The following is a 21,779-nucleotide window of genomic DNA, read 5'->3' on the forward strand; positions in this document are numbered from 1 at the left end:
AAGAACATGCAGCTTCCTGTTGACTGCAGCCTGCGTTTAGTGTACATCACAATTCTCACACATAATTACAACGATTTGTGTAATACAACTAAATGTAAGAGGTTACATTAAAATATTATTTTTTGTAAATTCATTACATGAAAACACCTGAACTATAATTAATTAACTAAATAACGGACAGTTAAAACACACATTTCCACCTAAACCTACCATGCATGTCTCCAGATCCTCCAGCCTCTCAGCCTCCAGTATCTCTGTTGATGCCCGCTTGGGAATCTTCTCCTCTGGGACGTCAAGATCCACCGACTCCTGCTGCATCAAGGGGCGACCTCGCCTCACAAGATGGTCCGCCTGGGAGGTGGAGAGAGGAGAAGAAACAAGCAGCAGCAGAGGTGATGTAGGAAGAAGATATTGGTGCAAAGAGGAGAAGACAGAAGAATAATTGAGGACAGGCAAGTGGGAAGAAAAGGTGAACAGAGAGAAAAGAAGTGATAAAATGAAGAATTGACAGAGGAAGGTGAGGATGAAAAAAAGGATGAAAAGGAGATTTACACACTGCAGCAACTTACAGAGATCTAATTAACAGCCACTGTGAATAAATCACTGAGCCACCTGAGAGTTTAGCTGACTTTAATCTTACCAGAGTGAGCTGGGAAGTAGAGAGAGCCTCCAAAATCTCATCAACGATGCGATCCGACAGGAAGGATGCCAAACTCAGCTTCACCTCACTGTGATGGTGGTCAGGTAGCAAAGCAAGACAACAGACCCAAACAGAACTCAGTCATTTGTCTGTGAAATCCATAGCTGACATTTACAGATACATATTTCAATTTAATACACACACCTGATCTTGTTGATAATATCCACCCCAGACTGCTCCAGGAGGGTTTTGGTGACAAAACTTTTGGGTACGACCATCTTGGTTGAGCTGGCCTTCATTAGCTCTGGACGAAGACTGCTCCTCTTCATTACATGGGGACACAGAGACTCTGCTACGTCCATCATCGACTCCAACAGAGTCTGGAGGGAGTGAAGATAAGAGGTGGATGGACTTAAACTTTCATTTAGCATTTCTTTTTTCTGAAATTGGGTTTTCCCCGTTTTATTATAAAATCTGGCATTTTTTTATTTTGTTGATTTTATTTTGCTGCCCTATGTAAAGAACTTTGTAACTTAAATTTTAAAAAATGCCCTATAAATAAAGATTGTTTGTATAATAGATAAAATAAAGCGTGTTTAAATCTTTTTCTTTGATTTAATGTTTTCCGTTTATCGCCTGTAGGTGGTGCCTATTTCCCATTTATTACAAACAGGCTGTGTAAACCACAAATACTGCACGATATACTTTGAGCCCTTGTTAGAATTAGATTCAAGTTCTTGGCCCAAAGGAAAACACCACATAATTATTTTTTGAGTACAACTGTTTGGCAGGTACTGGCAGGTAAAAGTTCAAAGCCTACCTGTAGCTGCTGGTCCATGACATTAGTCACCTCTCCAGCCATAGACTCCAGTTTCTCCTGGATGGGTCCCGCTGACGAGCTGTTCACCTCCTCTCTGGCAGCTGATCCTAAGTGGTAGAGGTGAGGGAGCAGCTGGGGAACACAAAGAGGACAGAGGATGGATATAGGGATCAAAGAAAGGAATCAAAGAAAGGATGTCGATAAAATCTTTTAACTCACATGCACCAGTGAGACCTGTATATAATAAGTCTCTCCTCACCGTTTTAGAGTTCCTGGCATCTTTGATGAGGCTCTCTGCTGACCTGACGTCCTCCAAGATGGCGTCTGTCTCGGAGTTTCTCAGAGAGTTCAGGTGGTCCTGCACCTTCACACAAATCCTGTCAATCATCTGGAAGACAAAAACAAGATGTAAGACTCTGTGTTTGAAATGTCAAAGTCGTTGAACCATAACTTCATCGTCACAGATTCTAAATGTAATAGTTCAGACATAAAAAAGGACGAAGCAAGTGCAATAACGTCTTAATGTTGGTCCCCTCCAAAAACGCAAAATGTATTGCTAAATTCTATTTTTGCCAGAAAAAAAAAATCACCTACCTCTTCTCTCAGGGCTCGACCAAATACACCATTGACATTTACATAGAAAGTTACTGTAAAGTGAAGTTAGTGCAACTTTGTATCAAATGTCCTGTTTACTGTAAAGATAAAAAACGACTGGCCAGTTCACTCAGTGTAAAAGTCCATAGAACAAGGCAGGCAAGGCAGTACAAAAATGCATCTGAGGCACTCAGACTGTAGTTAAAAATCCTTTGCTAATACATGGATAACACATGCGTTTCAACTTAAGAGTCTTATCAGGGTGCAAAATGCTAATGACAAAATAACTATTTTATTTCATAATTATTTCCTTTCTATTCATTTGGCATTCAACCCTTTTCTTGTTAACCAATGTGTTAATTATTTATAGTATACATTTATGTCATTTTCATTTGCAATTTCTGTCAGTGTGTTTTTTTGTCTAGTAGGACAAAACCAATACATCATGTGACCTGGGTCATATGACCCCCACATGAGCTCTTAAATTGCACATCTGTTTCCAGTGCATTTTACACCCTGATGCAGACTCTCTAGTTGAAACACATTGGTTATTCATGTATCAATAAAGGATTTTTAACACAGTCAGATGCATTTTTGGACTGCCTGCCTGTACCATGGACTTTTACACTGAGTGAGCTGGCCAGTCATTTTTATCTTTAAGTGACTCTTTGTCCCATCCTTGAAGAGCACTTGATTTTTTTTTTTACAACTAACTACACAGAGCCTTAACATAATGCAGCACTATCTATTTTTTCCGTCCTATTTACTGTATTTAGTACTCTACAGTCTTAGTCACTCTATAAACAATTATAGATTAAGTTTGAGTCTGTTTACACACCTGTTGTGTGGTTGTGGTCACGATGCCCTGCTGCAGCCGATAGGCCTGCTCCTGTAGGTATTTTCTGGTTTCATGGTTCCTGTAGAGATAGTTCTCAATCTGGTGGGGCAAACACAAAATCACTGTCATGATGATGTCAAACAGTCTGTTATTTTGTTATTCACATAGCGTGTTTTCTACACTATACAAAACCTGTAACATGAATACAGGAAAGCTGGAGGAACCTATGAGAATTCTTAACATACCTTCAGCAAGGCATCCTCTGTTTTCTCGGGGCTGGCCTTCAGAGCCTGGGAGGCATCGATGATGGGGATGGGCATAAAACGAATGGTGAAGTTCCTGAAAGACAAACAGCCAGAGGACGTTATTATTCCACGGTTAGTTCACATTAAAGAGGAAGGGAAAGAGACAGGGACGTGTGTAGAGATGTACAGACAAAGGGGCACACATGGCATTTCAATAAACACAGAGGATAGTGATGCACTTGAACACACAAATATCATCTAATGCAATAAGATGCACAGTTCAGGGTTTGTAATTGTTTTGTGAAGATATAATAAAAAGCATACACTTGATGTATTACTTTATATATGAAATTATGATGTAAGAAGTCAATATCTGCATATTTCATTTATTACAAAGATAACTTCCTGTCATTAAGCTTATTGAACCGTGACGTACATGGTAATTATATGCCATGGCACAATCAGCATATTGTGTGTGTGTGTGGTGGAGACCGAATTACATGTTGCCCGGCCCCTCAGCTGCTCTCACATTGGTCTATTACAGAGCAATGAACTGGCACCATTAGAGAGGCTACTGATGCTGAAATAGAGGTCACCACACAGTATTAATATTCATATTATGATGGCGGAAAAGAAGGAATGACAGGAGAAAGAAATGAAGACAGCAGAATGGAAAGCAGGAGGCAGAGAGAGATTAAAATGAAGGTGTTTGGAGGAATAGAGAAGGCACAAGGCTAAGTCAGATGATGGTTTAATACCTCAGAGGTGAACTGATTCATCTGTGCTCAGATATGCCTGGCTGCAAGATAAACACATGCACACAGTGGGGCACCGCGCCAGGCAGCACCATGCCACAACTAATGAAGGTTTGACTTCTGCATGAACCCGCCTGCTCTCTTCCCTCGTCTCTTGAACTCTCAGATCTGCTGCAAACATGACCTACAAACTACTCACTCCATCAGCACCCTAAAATACGATTGCTTTCAATTCAACAAAAATGCTCCTTGAATGTTACAGCTGCAACAAACAGTAAATTTTATTACTGATTAATCTGCTGATTTCCTTCTCAATCCATCGATTTATGGTGTGCTTTATGATTTAAAATAACCTGTTTTGTTTTTTTCAGTTAACAGTCTGAAAATGAAAGATATTGAGTTTACTATCACATAAAATGAAGAAAAGCAGCAAATGATCACAATAGAGAAGCTTAAACTTGAAAATAGTTGGCATCTTATATAAAAAAAAAAAAAATACAGATACAGATACAATACAAATTCTGTTGCCTATTGACACCATTGCATACATGTAGGACAAAATCATCTGTTTGATGCTGCCACATCACATCTACACTGCACTTATCATTTGATCTTATTTCTATTCTCAAGCTTTACATGAGGTCCTGTATGGCCTTGAAATGCACAGTATGTCTGTAATGGTTGAAAAGGATTCCGACTATAACTTTAAATGCTGAATAGACTATAGGAGACTCTTTAGAATTTCTCATTTCACTTGAAAATGTCTCCTTGCACATATTATTTAGTGGTACTAAATGTCTGGAGTCACCTCTGAAGAACATAACGTGAAGCATTATGAAAAAAAATCTGACAAAAGAACACAAGAGACATGAGGAAATTGACTGAAGGATGCAAACATGCATAACACACACACACACGTACATACACACACACCACTGCACTGCTAGAGCACAGGAGCAGGAGAAAAAAAAAAAAGAGAATTGTTATTTCAATAATGCAATACAGAGACTCGGAGGGGAAATGGGTAGATGTGCTGCTGGGAGAATATGATAAACACAGAGAGAGGAGATGAAAGAGGGGAGAGAGGTGGATGTACAGATGTGTCCCAGAAGCAAATTTAGTGGGATGCACGTCATTTCACATGCAGAAAATGGAACACTCAGACAGTAGACAAAAATCTGATTTATTCGGTCTCCACTTGTACTTTTGGTCTCTTAATCTGTTCTGCTCCCTCGTCCTTTCCCTCCCCCAGCATCTTTTCCCCCGCTGTTGTTTCTTTGTTGTTGTATTCCCTGTGTCCCTGCGACTGTCACTTTCTCCCCTCCCTGGTTCCTTCCTCTCATCCTCTCCTCTTCTCTTCTCTTCCCGTCTAAAAACACCTCAAGGTTTCCTCCTGCTCAGCACATATCCAAATGACACTTAGGCTGCAACAGCTAACCACACATCCGTGCCTTCAGGAGCTTTCATGTTGCACATCAGTGTACGTATACAGTTGGAATAAAGGTGTAAAGAAGGGCTGGGTGATAAAACCATGATAGAACATGATAAAAAATGTAACAAATTTTTGATAAATGTTCAATGAAATTAAACCACACATGCGCCTTAAACACTTGTTGCCATAAACCATTAAACAGAAGAAGAAGAAGAAGTAGAAGACAGAAACCAGCCACCAATGCTTACTGTCACCAAACTAATGCCTAATTTATGACACTTGAAAAATGGCGCATGCGACAGAAATTACAAAAGGGCGGTTGCAAGTCAGGCTTCAGCGAAAAGTTTCAGTCATCTTCATGGCAACCACAAATTTCTTAAACCACGAGTCTATTTCTGTCATGTTTAGCAAAGCATAATCTGCAAAGACAGCTGTAAAATCACACAAATGTCCCACTGTATATGTGTTTTCATTTCTTTAACTTGATCTAAATAGAGTGATCAGCTCCCAGTTTGTCTGTGAGCAGCAGATGCTCCTCACTTGCCATGACGGGCTGGGAAATAAAATAACTGAATCAATGAATACAATCACTATTTATTTCTTCCCATGGCACTGGTATGAAAAATTATTTTTGGCTCAGCTAATGTCTGCTGTCAGTCAGCCTGTTGAAGGCAGCTTGGCCTGCCTCTGTCTTTTTAGTTTTGCAGGAGCTGCTGCTGCTGACAGAAGGCTGCCTCTGTGGACAGAGATGTTACTACTAATCACATTGTGTGACAAAATATGACTTTGTCCACAACATTCCAAAATTCTTTGGGTGCGAGAAAGGGCTAACCCTAACCCTTTTCTACTTACTTAGTTAACACTGCCAGCTTCAACACTTGCAAAATGTTCTAAAAAATTTGTACACAGTTTGACAACATTCAACATTTTTTTGATTATAACTGTTTTGAATTTACCTCAGATTTGTAAAATGTTCTGATGTTTGGCAAATGTTTGTCATGTCCCAACAACAAAGCACAGTTTAAACCACAATTAACCCTCTGGTTTCTTACATATAGACTGATAGGAACATTTTTATCCATATAACATTTTTGTCCATACAGCCCAGACCTCTGTAAAAGTCACAAACTGTACAAATAAAATGTAGAAGTACAAAAAAGTAAGGTAAAAGTGCACTGTAGCATTCAAGCAGACAGTCATCTGCATACAGTCGTACACATACACGGACTCCACAGACACAGACAGAGCTACTTACTTCTCCAGAGCTGCTGCTACATCCTGAAGACCCTGAGGGCTGGTGTTGTTCTTATCCCAGATCACAGTCCTGCACACAGAAACACACAATGTGACAGATCAAAGCTGGAACTAATGACTTCAAAGAGATGATCCAAAACATTTTAGTTGCTATGTACTGACAACTAAAAGGCCATATGACACTGTGTTGTGTGCAGCAATTCTTACTTCCATTGGCTACAGTCACAAAAGTGTGTTTGTGTTATGCTACATGCTGACAAGCTTTGTGACCACACAACTGGTCTGGTTAAATTTTGTTTTTGTCAATCTGTATTTTATTAAAAGGGGGGTGGATCAAAGTCCTGTATGGCCTTGAAATGTACAGTATGTCTGTTGTTTTTGGCTAAGTTCCATTAATAGTAGTGGCATCATAAAATATAACATGTCTGAAAACAGTATTCAGGGCTGACGTTGATTTCCAGGGCTGCAGAGGAGCCAGTAGAAGGGAGTAATACGAGCGATGTAACGTTATTGTTTATTATTTACTGTTAATTATAATTGACAATCATGTGACAAAGCTTTAAGACCCTGAACATGTATTCACCTGAGTTTGGAGTTGATCTGTAGAGCCTTCGCCAACATCTTGGCTCCCATGTCCCCCATTGCGTTCCCGCTGATGTCTAACCTGGAGAGCGAGGAGTTGCTGCCGAGAGCATTCAGAACGATGGTGAGATCGCTCTTCAGCCTGGAGTCTGCTAGAGACAGAGAGGTGAGGGGCTAGGGAGGGAGGAATGGAGGGAGAAGGAAGTGTGTGTGGGGTGGGAGGAGGAGGAGAAAAAGAAAAGGTGTTGAGAGACATAATATGAGAACAAAGGACTGAATATAATCTGTTTATGACTGACTGTTATATCTGATGTGTTTGTAGGGAAGCAGGACAGTCTTCAGTTTATCTGCCACCTGCAGGCTGTCTGAGTTGATGAGCTGCCCTCTAGTTCTTTGTGTTTATTTAGCTTTGGCCTCAATAGAAAGAGTTTTCTTGGCCCTCATTGTACATCACTGCCAACTTCAACAAAAGCTATTGTAATTCATGATGTTGGGGAGCATCAATAGTCCTTTATGCAGTTCCAGCTCCTTCTCCTGCCTAGGTGTCCTTGGATTTATTCACTGTCCATGTTTGCTTGGTTTCCTTTTGTCCTCTATGTGGCTTGTTTTCTCTGAGAATGTGTGAGCATGCAGTCAGGCATGGCTGTCAGAGCTCACAGCAACTGTGACATCATTACAAAGTCTCTTAAGATTTTTAAAATGAATAGCAAGATTTTGCCACATCTTGCCACGTCTTCCAGCTTCATCTTCTGCAAATATAACAGTAATTCTAAAGCTCTCTGTTCCCGCAGGGGCTGTTGACCCAAAAGGGCAAACTTCAATTAAACATTTATCACAGGATCAAGTAGACTTGCAAGAGACTTCTCTAAAATGTCAGCGGTATTATCGTTCAAAACAGGGCACTCCACGGGGCAAAATAAACAATTCAGCACTGGATCAGGTGGATTTCTTTGTGATGTGAGCGTGATACGAGGGCTTACAAATGTCCAACAGCGCCCGTCTGTTCACCAGATTTGAGCTGCTCTATGATGAAGAAGTTACTGACGGTGCAGACGACTACAAAGTCACTAAGACCTGCTCACCATCTCAACTCACCAAAAAAAAAAAAAAATCCAATTACACCAGAGCAAAACTTTTCAGTCAGTTCAGTCTTGAGTCATTTGCTTAATTTCAATTTAAATGCATTTTAATTTATTTTCTCATTTATTTATTTTTTATCTGAGATTTTTTTTTTAAATCATTTTCTGTTATTTTTTTATTTTAATCAAATTTTTAATGGAATCAAAATTTTATTCAATTAATTATTTTTAATTTAATTTAATTTAATTTATACATACATTTTTTTAAATAATATTTTAGTAATTTATTTTTCAATATAAATTATTAATTGTTCCATTTTCAATGTACCATTTATTTAACTTTCCATACCTGCTGCACTCAATCCACTGGATGGGATTAGTTTGATGATTTATTTTAGTAACTGATATTGTTGGTATATTATATATCATATTGGTGAATTTGCAGCTACTTGAAAATGCTACGTAATCCAGTATGAAAATAATGGCTTCATGTGAGCCATCGCCAACAGGGCAAAATATAAACAGGATTACGAGTAGGAGTGTCTTGCCTCCATGAGGATTAACACTGTGAATGTTGGACTCCAACATTACATAGAGATGCTAAAGCATGTACTGCAAGAGACACTCCCAGAGAGGTCTGAGATATGAGTGAGTTCCTCTCTAATGCAGACTTCGTCTTTGAAGGAGGGTGATAAAGTAAGGAGTATTTTATAGCAGATCATTCTGAGCAGCAATGTATGTGTGGAGGAGTAGCGTCAACATGGCTGGTTATAAAGGCGGGTAATGACTTTTTTATGTCTTGTCTGAGGATGCACAGAGAATTAGTTACTGCCTACACGTGCTCCTGAGGGGCGCGGGAGAAACATTAAACATGCAAAATTTAAATAGGCACACGTTCATGGACCAGTAGCCATGGTAGCTAATTCTCTCTCCGGTGATAAGAAGTAGAAAACAAGATCCCTATCTCTGGGTTTCTAACAGCTAAAGCAGAATGAAAATAAAAACGTAGTGCAGCACAGAAAACTAGCGCACCAAAACATCTGGCTAGAGTAGTAAATGGAGGAGAATGAGAAATATATGACAACATCTAATTACAAGTCCTGTCCCTCCCAATAAAGCAAACGACTTTTAGCAACTCAGATTCTCAGCCCTTATTAAACACTAAAATTATGAAATCACTACCCCCGGGTATGCACACACGTCCTGTCTAATAAAACCAAGAAAATGGGAAATTGTAACCCAGGACATGCAAATAAAAGTGACCTTATACCAGAGACAAATTGATCTCTTTAATGAATGTCCATCAGATGATGAACTGTGTTTAATATTCGGATGAAACTCATTTATCTTGCAGTGTGTGTGCAGCAATTACACATGCTATCTCTCCACTGCAGTGTGCAATAGCCTGGTAGAGTGGAACACGGTGCTCGTACTGATTAGTTAGGGCCAGTGAAATTTAAGCTGTCACTGATTCTTGCCATAACACACCGTAATATTTACAAGTGTTTCCAGATAATTACTTTCAAGGAGCTGTTGTTTTGCAAGTGCTGCAGTTTGTACACTATGAATAAATGTATTAGAATTACATTAGGTGGTCTGATTTGCAGATTCAAACAGAGTCTAATATACATGTTTGTTTATCAATTATATATATGACATTAAAAGAGGAGTACAATAAGAGGAGATTTCTTAATTTGTTTTGCACATTCCCATTTTATTTTTCTCCTGGGGACTATTTCTTGGCCAGGAGAAGTTCTGAGAGTTACGTCCTCACCTTAAGATTTCCAAGCAACCGGCTCAGAAGGAAGTTACTGCCCCCGGCTAGGAAATAATCAAGCACTAAATCCAAAACTGCATAGTGTGCATAACATAACCATGTGTAGGGGTGGGAAAAAATATCAATACACCATAGTATCGTGATATTTTTGGGTGGCAATATCATATCTTTACACAGTGCCAAGTATTTTTTTAGGCTACTAGTATAATATATAATTAGTTGATTTTTTTTAATCTACTAGGTACATTTTGCTGCTGCTGCAAAAATGCCTCAAGTGAGATGAACAGACTGAAAACTTTATCTCATTAGATAAAACAGATGTTGACAAAAGTTTTCCTTTCGGGACATAATTTACAGCTGACAAAAGGTAATAAATCACAATATATCGCAATATATTTTATCGCGATACTCAGCATATCGCGCCATATTTAAAATCCCAATAATATTGTATCATGGAGCCTCTGGTGATTCCCACCCCTACCCATGTGTACTTTCTTCCAACACGTGTGAATAAACCAGTAGGATATGCATCTTTTGGAATGCACTGAGCTGCAATTACTATGTCACTTCCTGATGTGTAACCATGGTAACCCTCAGTTCTGCTGGCAATTTAAACATGTATACATATATATATATATATATATATATATATGTGTGTATATTATGTATAGCAAAGTCAAATCTTACGCTTACACTTAAACTGAAGTGTTGTTGATATTTCAGAGCTGTCTTCGTTATTGTAGCTTATGAACATTGTCATTTATTGCATTTCACCATGGGATATTTATGCTGCTGTAGTGTCCAGTGTTTGTATATTGTAATATTTCACCAGAAATAGTATCAAATTCATGTACCTTTGGTTTCATACATACTAGAAATCTCACATACTGTTTTACATGCCTAATTTCAGATGCAGCTCAGGTTAGCTAAGCTAACCAGCTGCTGGCTGGAGCTTCATTTTGTTTGTTTTTTTGCACATATGTGACAGTGATATCAATATTCTCTGAAACACAAAAAACAGTTTATGTATCGGTTTTTACTCTGACAGCCATGAGGTATCCCAGGTCTATTTGTCTGGACTCAGGCCAGGACACAGTAACACAACAGGGTAACTGTGTTGCCTGGAGCTGTGTCAAACACACTGTCTGTCAGTGTGTGTGTGTTTTTTCTCCTCTCTGCACACATGAAAGAGGAAAAAATGTGCACCTGAATAAAATTTTAAACTTGTTTGAAATGTATTATCTCAACAGGCCTTCACTTATCTGTGTTTGCACGACAGCAGTGGTAGAGAGGCACCTAGGAGACTGCTTACACCCTTGTCTCTCGAACACACAGATGCAGCTAGACAGCATAGCATGCACATACTCTAAAACCCACTCACACACAACATGCAAGTGCACACTTTACATCCCAAGTCCAAAGAAATCCATTCACCACAGCTGCTTTTAACAGCAAGCCCTTCTCTGAGATAAGCTGTCCTACGCCACAGAAACAGCATTCACTGCCACCTTGCCTTCCTACTTCCTACTATTTTATTTATTTCTTACTCTCCACCCCTCATTAAAATCCATTGACCTACAACCTTTAACCTCTGCATATCACTTTTTCAGCACCCGTATATTAAGTTTCTCCCTCCTTTTCTCCTGTGTTTGCATCCCACCTGCACAGCCAGATAACCAGCTCATACACCTACACTATCTTCTCATGCACATAATGACACACACACACACACACACACGCACACACACACACACACACTCACACACACTACAAGCACTGAGAGACCAATCCAGCACAGAGCAGCTCAATAGGACCATCAATCTAGCACAACCACCTCTGTGGGAGACAAAAAAGGGCAGGCACCGGGGCAAAATTTGTTACAGCTCCCATGATGGAGGGAGAGATAAAATGAGTGAGACGGATTGAGGGACAGGGAGGAAGGGAGATAGCTAGAAGCTGGAGAAGATCCTTTTATTACACCGCAGCTTTTCTGAGCATAGACAGAAAATGATGGCTTACCGAGCATGTTGTAATATCTAAATAACTCCCCCTTTACACACTGACAGAATCCAGTGGATGAAGTGTGTTGGCTAAGCTATCATCTCTGGGTCAGTTTAGAATTCTGAATAGAGATCAGCAATCATCATGTGTCATGTTTCTCTTTATAGTGTGGTCGTGATCCAGCTTCATGCACCTGACCCTTTAAGTCATTAAAAATAACATTAATATTTGAGTGCTCTCGTAAACCACATGGTTTCAGTTTAATGTGATACTTTACTGATCACTGTAGGGGGATGATATCCATGTTACCCTCTGATGGACAGGTCAGAGGTCAGCTGTAGGGAAGCTGGTGGAGATTTACTGATTTGCTTCAGCTGTGTGCTGGCTGGCTGATACAGAATTTCAAACTGAGGCATCTGTTTGGAGGACTTTCTCTTTCACCATCTAGCTACCGTTTCTCACAAAAACCAGACAGAAGGAAATTAAATACTCACCGACTCCTCTTCCTGAATCATATGGACCAGGCTGTCCAACACTGGAGCAAGGTTTCTGAGACAGGAAGAAAAGTAGACATTGTGAATATAATTACACTTAGGGAGCCATCTTTTGAAACCTGCACTGCACAGATATTTCTCCTCCGACAAACGACAATATATTGTTTCTAGATAATTCTGTGTAAATCCATCTTGAATACGACACTGACAAGTCAGACTTTAGTGCCATGTGGCATTTGTAAGATCAACTCTATGGTTTATCTGATGTGGGTTTGTTTTGGCTGAGCACTCTTTTAGTCACAACCAAACCCAACCCAGGCCTAACCACTAATAACCCTTCTCCATACACGTGGGCTGGCTTGGCTTGACTCGGTGCATCATTTTAACACAGCAAGGATTTGATCTCCATACAGCAGGGCTACCCACTTGAAGGTGAGTCTTTAATTGATGACGTGTGATGTTTAAAAGCAGCACCGTCTTTGGTGCTGTGCAACGGTTGTTAGTAGCCAGCTACTTATCATTATGGATTTTCAGGCTGTTGTTACAAAGTTTCTTGGCATCTACCGTTATCTGCTTGAAAAACAGAGATGGGATGATGCTGAATTTCTCTGAATGTTGACACTGAACCGTCCCTGAATGACGATGACGCCCATCTGACATCTCCGTGACCAGCTTGGAGTCATTTTGGCATGCTTTAACTCAACTCTGAAGATGATCCATCTTGTGCCTAACTTGGCACAACGTGAAGTGTTTAAACTGATGTGGAAATACAAATCAACGTGTCATGGTTTGACCTGGTGTGGCCAAAAGCACCAATGGAAAAGCCTTATGTCTCTAAACACCCTGTACTGTACACATCAGCTGTGCACAGTACAGGAAGAGAGAGGAAGAGCACTGAGTTACTCAGACTTACTTACTTGGACTTGATGTTGTTGAAGTTCTTGCCCAGAGACAGGTGTCTGATGGATCGGTTCTTGGCCAACCACACCAGCAGAGTGGACAGGTCCGAGTCCAGACCTGGTGATAGAGAAATAGATTAGACATAATAATAGCAAGAATACGCTGGATTTATATGGTGCTTTTCTGGAAACTCAAAGACACTTTACAGAGAACAAGAACAACAAAACAAAAGAAAAAACAATAATGAAATAATCGACAGGAAGGGAAACAAAGCAGAGAGGGAGAAGAACAGTTTTTTAAAGGTGTCGGCAGTTTTAAAAAGGTGTGTTTGAGGGATTTTTTGAAGGTGGAGAGTGAGGGGGAGTAGGATAGGAGCAGGAATGGATGTAGCTCTGTCCCCCCAGGTGCAGTGGTTAGCCTTGTTTAAGGGGGGCAGGAGGTTTGCATCAGCAGACCTGAGAGTGCAGGAGGGAGTGTGCCGGTGGAGGAGTTTAGACAGGTAGGGGGGAGCCAGGTTGTTGAGGGCTATAGACGATGAGTCGGAGTTTGAAGTCGATACGTTGGGGGATGGGGAGGCAGTGGAGGTTATGAAGGACTTTTTTAGCACGAGGTTAGGGTTGAAAAGTTCAGTAAATATCTCACCGTTGTCAGAGATGTCTAAGCTGGAGATGTTTGGGATCTCGGCAATACAACCTTCAAGGATCTGTGAACCTCCTGACCGCAACTGGAGACAGGAGGGAGAATTTTATACACACAGTTACGCAAAGGCATGCACTGTGCAAAAATTTATAGTAATGCAACAGTATGAGACTTAAGTACTGTATATAAAATATAAATTTGTGTCCAGATCATATCGTTTTAAACATTTGGTATCAAAAAAGTATCAAAGTCACAAAATTTTTTTGACAATCTTACAAGAAAGAGGTCCAATATGAAAACATCTGCGTCAGAGTCTCAGGTGAAACATGTTCTAACAGAGAACTAATGATGGAAACATGCAGGATAAACTTATCAAGAAGTATTAAATGACTAAAATAATGATGGTAAGTGACACATAAATGCATATAACAACACAGATCATCCAGAATGTAAATACGGACCCAGAGAAGAATGGGATCAGCAGAGAAATAAAGCATCTGCCAAAACAGACATGCAAACAAGAAATGAGGAGGAATGAGATGTTAGTTATTAAGAGTGAGCACATTTGTACTTACACAATGGCCAAGCTTACAGAAGCATTAGGGGGAGAGAACAGCACGTCAGAGCCACGCCAACAATTACCAGCAACAAAACACACAGATGCTTAATGATCATACTTCAACTCACACACACACATGCACAAACACACTCAACAGGAGTCAGACACACAGTCCTTATTTTGCATGCTGTCAGCCCACTCATAGCACAGATTAGGGTTGCCACCAGCAAACGGTTCATTAAGACCTCGAAAAAGGACAGAACGCATCATTTCCCCCGCAGCTTCAGTTTGGGAAGATTTCTATGGGAATGTGGAATTGCATTTCCTGTGTAATTTGCATTCATGTGTTATCTTTAGCAGTTCCATTCAATCTGCAGCAAGCTGTCTTTTTCTGTTTGAGCAGGGGTGGAGATGAAGGCGAGGAGCTGGTGTGTGTGTGTGTGTGTGTGTGTGTGTGTGTGTGTGTGTGTGTGTGGGTGAGAGTTGTGATGAAACAATTAGGGACGGAAACTAAGCCCCCCTCCCACCCCCGCCCCTCTGTTCCACCGCTGCCTGCTGGCTGCCAAGTATTCCATTATACAGCCTCTTAACAGTGTCGCTGGCCTGTCAAATGGCTTTGGAGTGGATCCTAAAAAGCTGATTGCATTGGATGAGCGTTACCTCAAACTATTAAAAACCACACTCTCCTAAGTTTGGCTGACAAGGGCACTTAGACAAAAGCTACTAATACTGGAAACAGGACGGATAAAGGAACACAATCAAGGCAACAAAACCAGCATCCTCCTGAAATCCACTGGTTGCTGTCCTTTGATTACTCAGGCTTTCACTGTATTTTACATTCTTATACTATGTTACCTACATTATCATCAGCATCACTGTGCTGTGCATTTAATTTAACCACAGCTGCGGGATCTAGGTCTACTCTCCTCTGCACCTGCTCTGAGAGAAATCACTGCTGTCACTGCATGAATTTTAAACACTTTATCCATCTCTAATGAATGTTTGGGGCTTCCGCTCCACAGTTGCCACATAATGATGTGATTTCAGTGCAGCCATGAGGAAATTATCCCTCACAAGCCAGGTACGAATGCACAAATCGTAAAAGGTATCTCCACTTTAAATAAAATGATTCATGAGGGGGAAATGCCTGCAGAGTGTGTATCTTTGTCGGTCTTACCTCGCAGCAACTCAGGTCCAGAGACACGTCCTTCAGATTGAGGTTACTGGCCAGGCCGAGCAAGAGAGCTCTAAAAACGCAAACAAAATATGCAATTACAAATAATAGTTTAAGAATAAAATACTAGGAAATAAACAAAGGTATTACGAGATACTATGTTGACTTTTGAAAAAACTTTTCATTGTGTAATTATATGTAAAAAGACAAGATAAAGCTGCAGCACCTGTGCTGTGATACAGGCTGACAAAACAAGTTATTCTCACTGTACCTCAAAGTCTAACAACACACAGCTTTAAATGGGGATAAAGGTAATTAAAAAAGATAAAGAACACAAAGTACAGTCAGAGAGAATGTAGGGCAGAAGCTCCTCAGACACATTAAATGTGAATGAATCGTTCTCTCACTTGAGGGCCTCTGGCGGCAGCTTGGTTCCTGACACGTTGATGGAGCTGAGAGACATGGCGCTGCTGAAGAAGTGCTTAAATGATGGAGGCACCTCTTTGCCTTTCCTACGAGAAACAAACAGAGAGCAGGAAATAAAATAATGTGGATAAATGTATTATTTGAAATACAACATGTCATGAACTTCTCAGACAATTTTTTAAAGCTCCACTGATCCAACACCATATAAGGCTTGTTTTAGTTTTTGTCTACTCTTTAAGAAACTGTTTCAGATCCACAAAGTCTTCAGAGGGGATTTCTTACCCCCTCCATTCCCTTTCTACTTTAAATATACTCCACTCTCCTCTCCCAATGCCTCCTCCTCTCTCCCACCTCTGCTCATCTCCCCTCTCAACCCCCCCCCCATCCTCTGCTCCCCTTGATGAAGTCCTCAACTCCCTCGAGGCACACTGGGAAAAGAGATAATAATGGGGAGACAACTCCACCCACCACCCATCTGTTACGCACAAGCTCTGCACCACACACACACACCCAGGCACTCAAATTCAAAACACAGTCGTATGGTGCACATTTACAAACCTAATCAAACACACTGTGTCATTCTGCCTTTTATATTGCTTGTAGTGGCACTATGTCACCAGCAGGTGTCACACATGAACACACAGAGAATTTTTTGGGCAAGAAGGAGCTACCGTAAGGAGCCTGGCATTTCAGGTCAAATCTGCCTTTCAGCACAAAAAGACACTTTGCTGTTGGCAGCAAGAGGAATCCAAGAGAAGCCTCAGTGGGGTCGGCTACGGCCCATTTTCCAGTGAGCTCATTATGAATGACAATGTGGAAGATATTCCAGACATGTTTGAGCAAATTTGAGCTCTGATTTTAATATGTGTTTATTATGTGGATAATTAAGGATGTCTGGGACTGCATTTGGGAATGCACTCATGATTAAGCAACCTTGTAAGAAATAAGCTACAACAACAAATTAATTCCTATTCCTTTGTGTCAGGTAACTGCAAGTACAACGCTCATGGGTTCTTACCTGTGAGGGAAGACACTCTTTGACACGTTAAGAACAGAGAGGTGTTGGGCTGAGCCTCGCAGCAGAGCTGAGCAAACCTGGAGAACACAGAATACATGAGCTTCACATCTAAGCTGCATAAACTGTCTCAAGTACTGTTTGATTTGCTAGTTTATAACAATTTAATTAGGAAAAGTGCTTTAACATTGAATGAGCTTTGAAAGTTGCACCTTCCAACTCTCACTCATCTTCCTATTTCGTGCATGACTGTGACAAAGAGAGGAAGAAAGCATTGCGCCTGTTTTGTGTGTTTAGAAGCGTGTACTGTAAGTGTATTTATATCTAGCCGTACATGCTAGAGAAAGAGTATGATTTAGGAGCTAGTCAATATGTTCAGTGACAGGCTGACAGCTGGCTACATCTCAGACTAATCAATAACCTGTATTTGGCTCTCAGACCCACATCAATACATCACATACGGTATTCAGACCACTTCACAAGCAGCGGACAGCGACACAGATTGAGTGGGTTTATACAATCGAATTACACTCCCAACAACACAGATAACAATGTTCTGGCACTTTGTTTAACAATGCAGCATAACGTGGGACAACTCTAATCACATGTTATGTGTTTGCAGACAGTATTTCTCTCATTCTGTGGGGCCTGCTTTCTTAACAATATCCAGTGTCCATTATTTTAAATCTCTTTAGCTGATTATCTTTTAATAGTAGATTTAATAGGATATCGTATCAGCGTGCCTGCTGACTCACCTGGTCCAATGAGCAGTCAGTGTTGGAGAGGTCAAGGGTTGCCAGGCTGTTAGGTTGACCCAAGAAGTGGTAGAAATGCTAAACGTAAAGCAAGACATGACACACAATGTTACAAAGGAGAGGATGAGGTCTTATCAACACTGACATGTTGACAGATTAATGTGTTGTTGACCTGAGAGGGGAAATGCTTTCTAATATTTTCTTCTACATCAGTGTCACTTTGACGTCATCAAGGTCTTTTCTTTAATGTTTTCTCTTTTGCTCTCCTACAATTTCAATACCTGCTCTCTTTTATAGTTTTCCATCATTTCTGATTTCAAACCTTGTTACTGTATGTGCTGGACTATTTCTTGGCCAAGTGCAGTGACTTCCTTGGAGGATGCTTCTGGCCAACTTCATCAGGCAGCTGGCTGACATGGAAGAGTTGCTGTCTTGATTAAGCTCACCTGGGCTTTTCCGGCTATAAAAGCTGCCTTATGTTTTCACTCTTCTCCTTCCTACAGCAGACGTCCACCCTGCATCATTGCTTTTTGGTTTGCACCTCCACATCACACCTGACACACATCCACGCATGGCTTTCATCACTGACTTTGCTGATCTACACACTCCAATGGCTATTTTAGTTAATCTAAGGTTGTGTGTCACATTCACTGAGCCAGTGTGTGACACCAAGCAACCAGCGGGGATGCCTTTAGAGCCTAGCTACCTAGCTTAGTCCTTGTGCTAAGCTAAGCTAACCAGCTGCTGATGCTTTGCTGTATGGGAGTGGTGTCAGTCTTCTCATCTAACTCTGTGCAAGACAGGGAATAAGCATATTCCCCAAAATGTCCAACTATTTATTTTAAAACAATCATAATTTGAGTCACTGCACTATAGGCCACAGATGACGTTAACCTCTGTGTCTGTATATATCATGATTTGCTGTTCAGCTATAAAAACAGCTCATCATTGCGATGCAGGACTATGTATTTTTTTTTGTCAATGCAATGTCAACTTGTGTGATAAACACATCTTGAATGACTGTGATAATGCACTCAGGGATTTAGTTTTTTTTTACTGGTGCCTTTTGTGTTCAGTTCAATTTGTTCAATGAAAGAATGATGGAAATTATTTTCTTTCATTCAACAAGCAATTTGTCATATTTCAGCAGTATATTTAAAGCAGCAGAGAGGCAGAGCTGAGAACTATCTATCGCATCTTTATCACTGCATATTGCATGTTTACCACATATCATGCATCTGCTGTGACGTGTGTGATTGTGTCTGTCAGATTAGATTCTGATCTGTAACATCATAGTAGAGAGTGTCTCTGAGATCCCTGTATCTGTGCTCTGAACAGATGTCCAATTTCCAGAGTCGATGCTTGTGGACAGAGTGACATGCTTACTGATATGCAACAGTCTGAAAGGGCCTCCACACATCTGCAGCAGCGAACTGTTTCAATCAATTAAGTGTTATTGCTACCAGCTCGGAGATCGATTGAAGCCGTGTGTGTTTGTACCTGCATGTCGTCTCCTCGGAGGACATTCCCTGAGAGGTCCAGATGGACCAGGCTGCTGGGGATGGACAGGTTGGCACTCAGTGACTGGCAAAGGCTGTTCACCCCTGAAACACACACACACACACAGTGTCAGCATTATCACAACCCTCAAATCTCCACTTGATGTTTTGACAGCACAGTAAAGGAAATAGCAGAGGAAATGAGCAGTGGGTGAAGACGGGGAGAGAACCGGATCAGACTGTAGAGTGAATGCATGGAGAGTGAAAGAGCGTGCCTTCTCATGGTTGTATGGATGTAATGCTACACTTATGTCAGTTTCACGCTATGTCGAGGATGAGTCATTTTCATTTTTTGAAATGCTACAAGAAAAGTGCTGCTATTATTCATATTACTAGCATGTATTTAAGACAGAAAATGTGTGTATGCACGTCTTTGCATGCATGGATTTCTCTTGCAATGAGCAAAAGATATCGACATTCTACGCGTACCACCACTGACCCGTGTCACGTCTATCACATGGCTGACACACTGAACTAGCAGTAAGTCGAGGCGTGACTGTCAAGTGACTGACTTATCAGAGCTAGACAGCAGAGAGGAGATGAAAGACTGTGATAAAAGGAGAAATGGAGAGTACACAGAAAGAGAGAGACAACATTTCTAATACTCTATATCTTTGTGATTCCAGATTCCAGATGCTGGAAACAAAATTCAAAAGATCAGATAACAGATCTTCTGATTATAGACGTATATGTCCTTAATCCTTTACTTCTGCACTGAGCTTTGGGAACTTCTGGGGTACAAATTATGGATTGTGCCTTTAGCTAGAGGAGCAGGGCTCAGTTTAAGCAGCGCAGCCCTCTTACTACACACTGTGAAATATGATAGCTCTTTATTGATTGCCTGAGAGCAGAGCATGTTTACAGTGGGTCCCTAAAGACAGCGCTGAGGCGTTTACTTTGGGTGAGAACCAAGAAGAAATTTTACCTGCAAGTGATTGTTGATAGCAGCTACATTTAATCTAGAAATAATGACAAGAGCGACTGCAAATCCCCTGCTTTCTTTAGTAGAAAAGCAATCAGCCCCTTCATAGCATTTCATTAAAGGCCATTACTGCAGAAGGATTTCCTTATCATGCCGAGAGGTTACGGCTCTAGAGACTGAAGAAAAGTGGTCTAGTAAGCAGCATTTATGGAAATGATTGTTTGACTGTTTGCTGACTGTCTCAGCACACTCACACATTACAAATATATTCTTTTATTTCTCCGCCTCTCACACACACTGTGTTAATAGTGCGATAAATAAGTATCATTAGCGTCCCAGCGGTAGATGTGATCAGATAAGTGGAAAATGTGAATTGCATCTGATGATATTAAAGCGCATAAATTGAAACTCGAACAGGAAAGCCAGCTGAAAACAACTCAATATTTATATTATCTTTTTGTATTTTCATTAATCCAACAAGACAAATTCAAAACTGCAAATGTCTTCATTTATCATCCACCTGTTTTAGGAACTGTACACAAAAGACAGCACGTACCTTTGGGTGATAGTGAGGTTTTGGAGAAGTTTAAATGCTTGAGCCCCATACGAAGTTTGGCAAATTGAGCACCCAGGGAGGAGATACCTGCAGCACGGGAAACAGAAATGGCCATTGACTCTACTCATAGTGTCAAATGAACAGACAAAATTGATTAATTCTATAAACACAGATAGAATAACAATGTTTAATGTCTGTCAAAGCAAAATGGCAGAAGGCAACAAAAATATGGTATCGTTTTTTACATGAGAACACATTCAATACATCCTAGTGGTAAATTTTACATGAGAACAAATAAGCCGGGGATCATGGAGCCCCAGAAATCTGTCGTATGTTTGCATGCAACTGCCTGAATATTTGGTGGAATGTATTTTTAATTCATGTGTCCTGGATAGAGTGAAAGGCCTTAGGATAGAGGTGATGAAATATTAAACTTGTTGCACTCAGCACACTGCAACGAAGGAACCGTAACTGTCAACATTGTAATACTCTATATCATTCTATGTAGTGTATATAGTATACACTGAATGGCTGTACCTTTCACACCTAATGTAGAACAGAGGTGTTTAGAACAGAGTGCAGTGGAGAGCAGGACAGAGAAGAGATGAGTACAATAGGCCACATTACATTAGATATCATACCTCTGTCCTCCAGTGGGTTGTTGGCAAGATTAATGGTGGTGAGTCCTGAGCTGGGGTTATGGGCCAGGGCAGCAGCTAGCTTCTGGGCAAAATCACTGCAGAGGGTGAAAGAGTGTATCCGT

At 40.6% G+C, this 21,779-nt stretch overlaps 1 protein-coding gene across 6 annotated transcripts in view; it reads right to left on the reverse strand.

The window, feature by feature from the left end:
- The window catches only part of LOC117265848 (F-actin-uncapping protein LRRC16A-like), a 97,419-nt gene that overhangs the window by 11,604 nt on the left and 64,036 nt on the right, over positions 1-21,779 (reverse strand). For all 6 annotated transcript variants that reach the window (XR_013492220.1, XR_013492219.1, XM_033640600.2 and 3 more), the window contains exons 11-29: positions 21,658-21,752; positions 21,017-21,103; positions 19,480-19,583; positions 17,980-18,057; positions 17,228-17,304; positions 16,191-16,295; positions 15,787-15,856; positions 14,054-14,135; positions 13,429-13,528; positions 12,512-12,566; positions 7,162-7,334; positions 6,580-6,648; positions 3,138-3,231; positions 2,893-2,991; positions 1,720-1,848; positions 1,461-1,592; positions 845-1,020; positions 641-728; positions 211-351 (exon numbers count right to left, since the gene is read on the reverse strand). Coding sequence is in view for 4 of the 6 variants with exons in the window: in XM_033640600.2 (XP_033496491.1) it covers positions 211-351; positions 641-728; positions 845-1,020; positions 1,461-1,592; positions 1,720-1,848; positions 2,893-2,991; positions 3,138-3,231; positions 6,580-6,648; positions 7,162-7,334; positions 12,512-12,566; positions 13,429-13,528; positions 14,054-14,135; positions 15,787-15,856; positions 16,191-16,295; positions 17,228-17,304; positions 17,980-18,057; positions 19,480-19,583; positions 21,017-21,103; positions 21,658-21,752 (1,954 nt within the window). In the remaining 2 variants the exon portion in view is untranslated. The remainder of the gene's footprint in view (positions 1-210; positions 352-640; positions 729-844; positions 1,021-1,460; positions 1,593-1,719; positions 1,849-2,892; positions 2,992-3,137; positions 3,232-6,579; positions 6,649-7,161; positions 7,335-12,511; positions 12,567-13,428; positions 13,529-14,053; positions 14,136-15,786; positions 15,857-16,190; positions 16,296-17,227; positions 17,305-17,979; positions 18,058-19,479; positions 19,584-21,016; positions 21,104-21,657; positions 21,753-21,779) is intronic.

Source organism: Epinephelus lanceolatus, chromosome 10 (genome assembly GCF_041903045.1).
Source record: "Epinephelus lanceolatus isolate andai-2023 chromosome 10, ASM4190304v1, whole genome shotgun sequence".
Taxonomy (NCBI): domain Eukaryota; kingdom Metazoa; phylum Chordata; class Actinopteri; order Perciformes; family Serranidae; genus Epinephelus; species Epinephelus lanceolatus.